Below are 11,980 nucleotides of genomic sequence, written 5' to 3'. Positions count from 1 at the left end.
TGAGAATCTAGCAATGGCCCTTGCATCTGAGCTTTGTGTGGACTATGTTTACTGTCTTTAAGGGAAAATGCTTCTTTTACTGTTGGCTCATGTTAGCTCGTTCAGAACGCAATTCAGGTCAGTAAAAGCTGTTTTATCTTTTAATTTTATTCTGGTACTGATGAAATGTGTGCTTTATGTTTCCATTCATTCATTTTCTGTTAATGCTTCATCCTGTTCAGTCTCGCAGTGTGGACAGAGCCTACCTGGATTCATGGGAGCAAGCCACCAACACACCATGGACAACCAGTTCATCATGTTAGGTGTTAGAAATATGACAAACTACTCTCAGATTAATATTTCAGTTCTTTAAGACCTCATCCTTTATATGTAATATGTATGCAGCAACAGCGCTGACAAAATACTAAACAGTAAATATAGCCTTGAGCTGTGTTGGCCTAAGGCTTCTTACAGTTAACTCCCAGAAAGATTTCAGTTAACTCATTTTCCAACATTCTACATTCTTTCTGAAATGAAGCGTGATAATTGCTAGTTTGTTGTCCTCCACTCCACTCCACCCCACCCACTTTACTGCAGTAGCAGCTATTGCTCTTCTAGGAATGTTTTTGGGTACACATGATATATTTTTTTCTTTAATATGTCAACCATTTCATTCAACAGAAAAAGTAAGTATAGACTTCCTCTTTCATTTACCTCTCCAGACTCTTACTGTTTACGTCGTCAGAGAACTCAACCAAGTATATACACAATCAGAAGCATGTGGTAAGTCCAAACACCACTGAGAGAGAATAAGGAACAAATTCATCCATCCATCCATCCATTATCTGTAACCGCTTATCCAATTTTTTAGGGTCGCGGGGGGTCCAGAGCCTACCTGGAATCATTGGGCGCAAGGCGGGAATACACCCTTCACAGGGCAACACAGACACACACACACACACATTCACTCACACACTCACACCTAGGGACACTTTCGAGTCGCCAATCCACCTGCAACGTGTGTTTTTGGACTGTGGGAGGAAACCGGAGCACCCGGAGGAAACCCACGCGGACACGGGGAGAACACACCAACTCCTCACAGACAGTCACCCGGAGCGGGAATTGAACCCCCAACCTCCAGGCCCCTGGAGCTGTGTGACTGCGACACTACCTGCTGCGCCACCGTGCCGCCCGGAACAAATTCAGTGTAAACCTAAAGAGAAAACATTCATTCATTCATTGTCTGTAACTGCTTATCCAGTTCAGGGTTGCGGTGGGAACACACCCTACAGAGGGCGCCAGTCCTTCGCAGGATGACACACACTCACACATTCAATTCAGACTCTCTCACAAGGGACACTTGGGAGTAGCCAAAGCGCCAAACGGCATGTGTTTTTGGACCATGGGAGGAAGCCGACGGATCTGGAGGAAACCCACACAGACACAGGGAGAATACAGCTAAATTCTCAGAGACAGTAAAGAGAAAACAATCATACATAAACAAAAACAGTGTGCGGGCCTTTAGTTCAGGGCTGAAAGATCGTCACTGGACCAGATCTTGCCCTATTACTTAAAGGACACTAGATTTTGGAGGAGGAAGGCAGAGAGCTAATTTAACTCTTGTGTAGTTAAAGATCTAATTGTAGCCAAAATAAATTAATAAATAATTTAAATCATAATAAAAATGCAGAAAAGGGTTATGTAACTTTTGAGCACTTCTGGTGAAATTCCATAATAATCAATTAAAAAATTATACAAATAAAGTAAATAATGTTTGGGGGAAGTCGTGTGAGCAACATCCTACACATAACAGATATGGTTTCCACTCATTTTTAAAGAGCCCTCTAAAATGCTTTCCGTGTTCTCCTGTCAGTGTGTGGTGTTTATTAAACAAGATGCATTGAGTATAACATCGCCAAGTATTTCAACTGCAATGTGCCAAAGACTGTCAAACAGGGATATTCAGAGAGCCAGAGCTTCTGACATCACAAACCTAATGTATGTCAACTTGGGGGGGGTATGGCTTTCAAACAGCAGACTAATAACAGAAAGATGGAAAGAAAGGCAGAGACTAATTGTGCGTTCATATAAAAGTGAAAGAAGACAAAAGTGTAGCGTTGCATCTAAGCCCCTTCTAAGGCATTAGGAATTATATTCTTGGAAATAAATATTATATAACATAACTGCAAATCTACACAAATTTGTGCACATTTGTGTATTTTAAGTACCAAATCTTTTTGCAAACTGTGAAATTAGACACTGCCTCAGGGATCTATGAGCAACTGAAGACCCAAGGGCACATATGCATCTAATGGGACACAATTTCCTTGTCCACTTCTATCCTCGAGCTTGTTCGTTTTTTTTTTCCGGTGACAGTAGTTGTGTTCCGCTTTGTGTTGTCAGAGCCAGTTTAAGCCATATTTACTATGTTTTTATAACTATATTGTAAATTCTGCCTTGATTTTGCTTAAATATTTTGAGTAAAATTAACATATAAATTGTTAAACAGTTAATTTAAAATGATTTAAACCTTAAGCCCGAAATATGTGCAAAAAGGTTACAGAATGAATAAGGCACTTAAAAAAACATTAACACTAGTGGTACTTGCTACATTATTGATTTGATTATACGTCATACAACTGTAAGGCAGTATTTTAGGACAAATTATGAAAGTATTGACAACGTCTTCATGGTTAGAGGGTGTTTAAAAATTACAATGAAACAACTAAAAAGTTTTTTGAGTTGAATGATAAATGATACAATAAATGTTTTTATTTTTATTAAAATATTGATTATACATCCCATCCAAAACATCTTTTTTTTTCGTATGTCCTCTCTGACACTAGAGCACCTGGTTGAGGAACGGTGTAATTCATGCCTCTTATTCTATCAAATCGTCAATGTTGTGCTGACGTAATGATGTATTCTGTCAAATCAAACTACAACTTCTGAGTACTTTGTGCTGAATTGTACTGCAACTGGCAACCGCGGCGTCTGCGTGTTTATGGGGGTGGGGGGTGGGGTGCGTATCATGGAAGACGTTGATTGGTGAAACCGAACGTGATGTCATTTGCATAAGGGCGGGTCATAACATGTTTACATGCTCATCCAATGAGAGTTGAAGCCGCTGACCAAAACACTGCGCTTGAGAAGTGTTGCCAGTGTTTATACATTCTTCATGTTTCTCTGCAGCTGAACCTCAGCATTTCGAGTTGGGAGACGCCACTGAAGGGTTGTCTACACACACTGTTCGTCACAGTAGTTTGAAGAGTGACAAAAGAGCCACAAAAAAAAAAAACGAAGCGTCTGTGGTTACTTTAGGAGGAAGTATGGTGGAGGTTTTTGCGGGCCGAGTACTTTTGAACAAAGAAGGAGATGTCGTCGACCCAGAGGAGGCTCTCCGGAACAAAGTTGTGGGGCTGTATTTTTCCGCAGGCTGGTGCCCGCCTTGCAGGGACTTTACCCCGATTCTGTGTGACTTTTACACCGAGCTGGTGGAGGAGAGCGACCCTCCGGCTCAGTTCGAGATTGTTTTCATATCCTCTGATAAGTCCACCGAAGATATGGTTGACTATTACCATGACATGCACGGAGACTGGCTCGCCCTGCCCTGGACAGACCAATACAAACAGTGAGTATATATCTCTCATATATAGCTCAATGATATATTCTATCTTCTCAGCTCCTGGCTTATAGGAGTAGTTGACAGAGTGTAGACCCTGTTGTTCTTCATGCTTTTTAGTCACATTTCACCCTGTCTTTCAATGACAAGAACCTCCACAGGACGACCATAAAGCTGGTATTATTAGGTAGTGGATCATTCTCTCATTCTAGTACTGACACTGTGGTGGTGGTGTTAGTGTGTGTTGCATTGGTACAATGGATCAGACACAGCATTACTCCTGGAGTTTTTGAATCACTGCCCACTCTGTTATACCCAGCTTGTTGTTACTCCATGTAGATGACCAACAGTTTGTGTTGGTCGTCATTTAGTCCTTCATCAGTAGTCACTGGATGCTGCCCACAGGACACTTGGCAGTGGTGAAACTGAGTTATTTTTACAAATGGAGGTGAGTCTAGTTTAAAAAATATATGGATTACAGTATTTTGTACAAAGGTACATCTTGGAGCAGAGTTAAATGCACTATAGGCAGTCTTCAATAGCACTTGTCATTAGCATAGTAGGCTTTCTCCTTTGTAAGAGGTTTAGTGAACACTCTTTGGAGGATTATGTGCAAAAATAGGCCACTAGCCCTCTGCCTCTTCTGGACTGTCCAGTAACCTGTGGCTTTAACAACACTTTATCAGGTATAGAAATATCAAATTTCTTGAGGCTGAGATGTGTTTATTTTACAATACCTTCTTCATTATTACAGAAACCATTCTAATTTTATATTGCGCATGTGTCTTTCAGTGAGCTCAAGAAGCGGTACAACATCACTGCTGTCCCCAAGCTGGTCATCGTGAAAGAGAATGGACAAGTCATCACAGACAAAGGCCGCAAGCAGATCCGAGACCGAGGCCTGGCTTGCTTCAGGAACTGGCTGGAGGTGGCCGAAATCTTCCAGAACTTTAAATGCTGATGTCTGGCGACAAGCCACAGACCCCAAGGGCTAATGAAAAGCTACATTTTGCATCAAGCACTTTGTGAAAGAGTCTGAACACTTGAATGTTGATACAGCCATAAGCTTTGAGATTTTTTTTATGATGAATATGGCAATTTGTAAAAAGAATTGCTTTTGCTATTTCCAAGAATTTATATGATGTGTACTGCTGCTTTTTTAGTTTATCTCTATTTTAGGAAAAAAAGATCAACATGCCTCCAAGTTTTCTGAGGATGGCTTTACTGTTACTTGAAGATTTTCAGCTGTTGTTTTTATGCCTAGCATTGTCATGGTGCTGCAGAGTCATTTAGACTCCCCAGCGTTTCATTAAAGCACTGTGATATATCCCTGAGAGAATCATTTTTCCGCTGTGCTCTGCTCCCAGCCTGCCTCTGTTTTTCCTCCCTGTTTGCAAAACATTGACTCACTATGAGAACACTGTTAGATCTCACGTGACAAGTATCTAGAGGGTGCTTCATATACACCGCAAAACAAGGGGATATTTCACAAATCAGAGCTTTCTTATAAGCCCCATATCAAGCCTTTCCAATAGACAAACTTGAATTCCTACTGGATAACCCCCCTTTTCACTTTTGTTATCTGGTTAACTGCTTAGTAAAACATCTAATATCAGTATAGAGCGGCACGGTGGTGCAGCAGGTAGTGTCGCAGGGTTCAAGTCCAGCTCCAGATGACTGTCTTCGTGTGGGTTTCCTCACCCGATCCTAAAACACACATTGGTAGGTGGATTGGCAACTCAAACGTGTCCATAGGTGCGAGTGTGTGTCACCCTGCGAAGGAATGGTGCCCCCTCCAGGGCGAGTTCCTGCCTTGTCCCTAGGGTAGGCTCCGGACCCACTGCGACCTTGAACTGGAAACGGTTTCAGACAATGAATAATATCAGTATACCTAAATTGCCCCACATTTTGTAGAAAACGTTATTACGGGTCAATTCAACAAGCAGGCATCCACAGACATTTGCTCATATATTTTAGCATTTCCTGTCTATAGCCATGACAGGAAACTGATCTCAGTTTCAGTATCCAAATCCTTCCATGTACTTTCTCCATTCACTACCGGGGGGCGCTAAATCAACAGCACAATCGGAACTCAAGCTCACCACTAAGGCACAGAAATCATACTGTCACATTTTATATTAGTACTGTATTCAGTTATTAATCCTCTTTATTGATATAATAATTTATTATAGTCAGTTTCCGGAACATGGATTAAATCCATGTCCTGGATTAATTAGCAGTTGGATTTAAATCCTTTTTATACCTATTTAAACATAATCTGGACCTGGGAAGTGAGCCAGTTTAATTTGCCTACATCTAATAGTGCTATAATATCTGGTCTTTGGAAGGAGAATTCCAACTTTTTTTAAAATATAATAATAACATATATAATGTATTATTTATTTTTTTGTGAAAAGACCATTCAGAGTGATTTGACCCTTAGGTCACGATCCGTGGGGAGTTTGGTGTGTTCTCCTTGTGTCAGTGTGGGTTTCTTTCCTTCCATAATCCAAAAACACATGTTGTTATGTGGATTTTCTGTGCAAAGTTTTCTGAGTGACTGGGTGAGTGTGGGATGCCCTGTAATAGACTGGCAGGCTGTCCAAGAGGAGTTACTGCCTTGTGTCCCATGATTCCAGGTATGCTCCAGACCCACCATGATCCTAATCAGCAGTTGCAGAAAATGAATGACATGTGGGAGACAATGAAATACTATATTTATTGACATTTTATCATCACAACCATTGAGAAGTTTGAGCTATAGAAGGTGAGTGAAAAGGAAAGAGAATTTTCCTCAGATGTTATGCCTCTGGGAACCCTCCAGTATTAATATATGGTTATGATCATGACCATGATTATGATGTGCTATGAATTCATTTTTTTCCCACCATTATATTTTACATTACATCTCCAAAGGTTTGTGAGTACCTAGTCATCTGCTGTATCCTCTGTAATAAAGTGTCTGACCCTTTTGCTGCTACTGTTCAAGGGAGGCTTTACATTAGATGTTGGAACATCGTGAGGATTTGGTTACATTCTGCCACAAGATCATTAATGACTCCATCACGTCCAAAGATATTGGATGCAGTTCCATCACTCCAGAGAATCCACTCCATTGATCCTTAACCCAGTGTTGGTGGGCTTTACAACACTTGTCATTAGGCATAGTGACTACAAGCCCTGCACTGTTGGAGGCACTTTTCTTTCTATGGTGTTTGTATGTGTACATAAGCAAAGAGGATACTTTAATATAGTTGAATTCACTAACTAGTCAGTAATATCAGCTGTTATATTTATGAGCTCCTTTAGTATCGATGGCAGTGAGGCCTTAATTGCTAATGACGGGTCCAACAGGTAGAAAGTCAGCCTTGTTTGGGCTAACTCACTCGGAGGAGTTTTTCTGCATGTGATTGGCCGATGACGCCGCTAAGCATTTCATAGATTCTTTACAAGAAGTGTGTCACTGTTTTAGTGTCAGTTTCTGTTGGCCAATTCTGGGTGTGTGTTGGATTTTTATGGCTTCAGTAACAGCACAGTTCAGGAGTAAGAATATCAGATGAGTCAGTTAGCTAGCTTTGATGTATCACATTTGCTAGCATAATATTACAATGTAAAATTTAAAAAAAAAATAGCAAGATACACAAAAATGATTTGGCAAACACACTTTTCCACTCTATTTACAATTCAGATTGGGTTTTTGAGGTAGACACTGCAGTGTTAGTAGAGTCTTCCCTAAGGACTCTGATTAGTGTAGAAATGTGTGGCATCGAATCCTGGTCCGCCGTTTTGAAGTTAGTAACAGCCACTTCTCCTTCACTGCACTGCAATACAGGCTTTTTTAAATCAGCTGGGAAAGACTTACAGATCTGTGAACATTTTTGTCAATATTTGATTATGAACTCTAGTGATGTCAGGTAATGGTTTTGAGTGATTAGCTCTGGATAAAACACTACTCCAACTTGTTCCAAAAATAGTGATTAGGGATGCTTTATATGTCACTAGCCAAACTCTAAACTTGTCACTGGGTATGGTTTCCTTTGTGTAGAGGCTTCAGTATGGCTCATTCAATAACAAAATGATTGTGTACACAATGGGCACACTATAAAATAGCTGAATTCATGACATAAGTGTTGGCAACAAATCTTTGGCCATAGTGTATCTGAGTAAGCAGAATCATATTCTAATGTGCTGCGTGTATTTAACCTGAAGTGATCAAAACTACCCCCCACCACAGAACAGTGAGTTTATACATTTATGACGGAAACTACATTTGCTCTCAGTGAGAGAGCAGCACACACCCAGGCCATAAAACTCACAGAACTGATAAAAGAGTCTAAAGGACATTGCCTGGACAGAGCTTTATGAACGGAGGATATACTAGTGTCCACTTGTGCATACAGAGGATAGGAATCAGAAATTGTGAATAAGAAAATGAATTCGCAACGTTCTTTACAGTTTTTCTTAGTGGCTATTGTTTGTGCTGTTGCCGTGGCAACAGGTGAGTTGTATTGAATTTTACTGTATCTGTCATTTCCATGATTATGTTGGCACTAACTTGTAGCATACATGACTAGAGATTAATCTGGAACTGAAAAAAAATTTGTAAACATTTTTAATGATAAGTGATTTAATTCCATATAATTTTGATGCATTTCTATTGGTCCATCTATCGTCAAATTGTCATATAAAATGAAGCTGAATATGTAGAATAATGCAAATCAGAAAAATGTGGATACATGTTTTTTTATAATTTGTTTCTTCCTGCCATGGTTATACCTATACGTCCAAGTACTGAAGGCCTTTACCTAAAAGTGTACATTTCACTTCAACTTTATGTTTGACAGGAATTAAATTAAATCAGCTTTATATTAGCATCTGAAAAGAAATATGCTTTTCTTCCTTATTTTAATGATGCTGCTGGTTTTAAAGGCAGATTGTGTTAGCTACGTAGTTTCAAAACTAGACCAAGCATTCACAAGACAACCCAGAATTGCCAGATCTTTTAAACAAGATCACTATAAACTGGAGTTTTATTTGACTTTGAATTTTGAGTATGTTTGTGAACACCTGATCAGGAAGAGTCAGTCTGGTTGAATTTAAGTTGCTCCAGGAAGTTATATTAGAAATGACCAACATGTACTCTAAAATCTTTCTGTGGGCTTTAGAAAAAACTGGTCTGAAATTTAGCCATAAGTTTGTAATTGTAAATATGAAATTACATATAATTACAGAAAAATTGGAAGTTGAAGTGAAATAAAAAAAAAAATTCTACTCAACAATAAATGTGGACATTATTTCAGTGATTGTCATTTACTGTTGGAGAAACAAAATTGTTTGTTAATTAAAACATAAAGTATTGATGAGTTTAAACTCTTTATTTAGAAGCAGAATGTGAATGAAAAGCATTTGTTTGTGGGGAAAAAAAGAGCCATTTCTTTTCTGTAAATCGTTACATGAAGAAAAGTTGTAAATGGGATTTTACACTGACTTCTAGGTGTGATTTTATCCCCTAAAACCAATAAAAACACAAAATAGTTGTTCCCTTAATTCTATTCCCTTGACTTAATTTCATTGACTCAAGTCACCATTTTCTCAACATTTTCTTGTTTTCTGTTGATCTCAGTTGTCTGTGATCTCCCTTATAATTTTTATTTGCTCACAAAAATATAAATGATTTCATTATTACTGATGTTAATATCCTGCAAAATAAATGATGAATCCTTATTTTCTTTATTTTCCAAGATCCGAAATGCAGTAAAAACCCAGGTGAAGGAACTGGACAGGAGAGGACCGTGAAATTTTCCTATAACCCTCAGCTAGGCTACTGCACGCCTTTCTTTCGTAAAGGAAACTGCAGCGATGGAAACTGCTTTGATTCTGATGTAGAGTGCCTGAAGTCTTGTTCGGCAGAGTATCAAGCTTCCTATCCAGAAGGAGGTAAATGACTGCTGACCACCACTGACCACTTCACCTGCTCCACAAATGATGTAATTCATCGAATTAAGAGTCATTGTCCATTACAATGTGCTGAAGTTTGTCAGCTTATGGATACAAAACATTTGACCAGGGGCACCTACTTTTTGGTGCACCCTAAAGGTACTATCTAGGCCCAATATATGTCCAAACCCAACTTGTTTATTCTCCAAAGACAAGCACTGCTATTGGAAAATGATACACTGGACCAGCTGCACATGAGGCTCAGGATATTTTGTTGAGTGCCAAATGGTGGCCATAGCTGTTACTGCAGTAGAGGGGGACAAATTCCCTATTAATGCCATTGATTTCAAAAGAAATGTTGTATCTTTACTGTATTTCACTTAAGGTTTTCTGGTTGTTTTAGATGCAGTGTGTGCTTTAGAGATGAATCCTGGCAGCTGCTTTGCCTCCATTCTCATGTATTACTATGACAGAGAGGAGAAGACCTGCCGAATATTTCTCTATAGAGGCTGCCATGGCAATGGAAACCGCTTCGAGACCAAAGAGGCCTGTCAAAAAACGTGTCAAGGTCAGCCATCTCTTCTCTCCTATTCTCTTTTTCCCCTTTCCATATTGTTACTTCTTTTTCACCTTTGCTCTCTGTCTGCTTTTTCCTCCTTCCCCATAATTTACACACCACTGACTACACTCTGGCTCATTTTAGTTAAATATTAAGCTCAGCATCATAAAGAAACAGCCACTTCTGCACTGAGCAGCTTCACAAATCGCACATAGATGTGATTATATGTGAACAGCAGCACTATGCTTGTGCTTCAGTTCTATGTGTAATTAAATAAATGGTAATGCAATAGTCATGTTTTAAATTTTGGAAGCATGTTTAGTATTTGATCCAAAAGTCTGAGGAAGGTGCTGCAAGGTCAAAAATCACTGTGAAGCTGTTGTTGCTGAAAGTACTGTTAATGAGTTGGTATCCTTTGTGTTGTTGTATGGACTTAAATAGAGTCAGCATAAAGAGACGCATTGTTGGAATCGCAGATAATTCCCTTGTTGTCCATTAGAGGTCAGCACAACCCAACCGCAACACTTTCAATTTGCCTTATTTTGCAGCAAAGTCTGGACGAATCCTGGGGTCACCGGATGCTCCTAACCCCGATGAGCAGACAGTTAATGTGGGTGAGTGTTAAAATGAAGTCCGAGGCCTAGAGTTGGACTCTTTGAATGGATAAGATGGTCACTCATTGTGATGCTAGCTAATGCAGGCATCTGTTAACTGGTATAATGGAGAGTTAGTGTTTTCCTTCAAGCATGTTAAGCTGTACTGTTAGGTGTTATTAATAGAAGTTCAAGCAAATTCAGTTAGTGGCATAAAACATCTCAAAAGAAGCATGTGATGTTCTCACCCTCCCAAGCTGGTTTGCTTGAGGGAGTTGTAGCTAAAAAATGGAACTGAAAAAGTGTATACAAAACTTTATGCTATTCTTAATGTGTATCTGTGTTTTTACGTTTATCCTTAACGGCAACTCTCTTTCATATTCGATCATCTCATGTTTGTTTGTTTTGCTCAGGTCTGATTGTTGGCGTTCTGGGTGGCATCGTATTTGCAGTGGCAGCGATCGCTGCTATTGTCCTTCTTGTTACCCAAAGGTAATACCAATAATAGACAAACATTTCTGCACAATACTGCAAACATAAAAGGCCCTGAAAAGTAAAATGGTCATTTATGTCCAGCAAGATGCATATGACCAGTGAACAAATGAAGTCGTTCTCATTCAATACTAAGGATTTTGATGTATGGCCTTTAATCTGGGATGCAGTAGAATGGGAATTTGGGGGAAAATTTTATAACATATCAATGTGAAAGTTATGAACTGTGGAAAATACCTGTAATCAGATAGTAATTAATAATCCATTTTGACATTAATTGTGACAGGCCTAGCTCAGCATCATCCAAACAAATCTGCATATACAATAAGTAGGATTATAGCAAACTGTAAACATTTATCTGTAAACAAAAATGATTTCTATATAATGTGACTCCGTACATGCAAAACAATGTGTTTAACCTATGGATATTGAAATTGTACTGAATCAACACTGTAAAATTCTGTATTCTATTTGTATTAACAGGAAAGCTAAACGTTCAGAGATGAAGAAGGTGCCTACAACTGACATTGAGATGAGCTAGGCAAAAGTTTCTGTCTAAACTGTGTGCTCTGCTATTGTGTATGATTCTGATTTTGTTTGATTTCTTAATAACAATTGTATGAACCACTGATCTATGGCAAAGACGCATATTGTACATCTGTGGTTGTATTGTACATGTGGTAATCATACATCTCCTGTTATTGTGTAGTAATGTCAAATCAATTAACCTTATGGCTACAAGAGTCACATAAAAAGCTCTAGAATTTAGTTTTATAGTGGCTTTAGTTTCCCAGATTG

The 11,980-nt window shown here is 39.0% G+C and overlaps 2 protein-coding genes across 3 annotated transcripts; both read left to right on the top strand.

Annotated features, from left to right (window-relative positions):
- The first annotated feature begins 3,108 nt into the window (after window positions 1-3,108).
- nxnl2 (nucleoredoxin like 2) lies at window positions 3,109-4,928 on the top strand. Of its 2 annotated transcripts, XM_066651530.1 has the most exons (3): window positions 3,109-3,610; window positions 4,394-4,590; window positions 4,622-4,928. In XM_066651530.1, exons 1-2 carry the CDS (start codon window positions 3,309-3,311, stop codon window positions 4,560-4,562), a joined length of 471 nt encoding a protein of 156 aa, XP_066507627.1. In that variant the 5' UTR covers window positions 3,109-3,308; the 3' UTR covers window positions 4,563-4,590; window positions 4,622-4,928. The 2 variants fall into 2 exon arrangements, with proteins under 2 accessions (XP_066507627.1, XP_066507626.1); XM_066651529.1 differs by having other exon boundaries at window positions 4,394-4,928.
- Window positions 4,929-8,032: 3,104 nt separating this feature from the next.
- tfpil (tissue factor pathway inhibitor-like) lies at window positions 8,033-11,972 on the top strand. The gene is made up of 6 exons (XM_066650420.1): window positions 8,033-8,099; window positions 9,344-9,538; window positions 9,942-10,106; window positions 10,646-10,711; window positions 11,104-11,182; window positions 11,666-11,972. The coding sequence occupies exons 1-6, from the start codon at window positions 8,033-8,035 to the stop codon at window positions 11,721-11,723; spliced, it is 630 nt and encodes a 209-aa protein (XP_066506517.1). The 3' UTR covers window positions 11,724-11,972.
- The last annotated feature ends 8 nt before the right edge of the window (window positions 11,973-11,980 follow it).

Source organism: Hoplias malabaricus, chromosome 18 (genome assembly GCF_029633855.1).
Source record: "Hoplias malabaricus isolate fHopMal1 chromosome 18, fHopMal1.hap1, whole genome shotgun sequence".
In the NCBI taxonomy this organism is placed as follows: domain Eukaryota; kingdom Metazoa; phylum Chordata; class Actinopteri; order Characiformes; family Erythrinidae; genus Hoplias; species Hoplias malabaricus.
The sequence above is the reverse complement of the archived record's forward strand: the minus strand, read 5'-3'. Positions and strand labels throughout refer to the sequence as shown.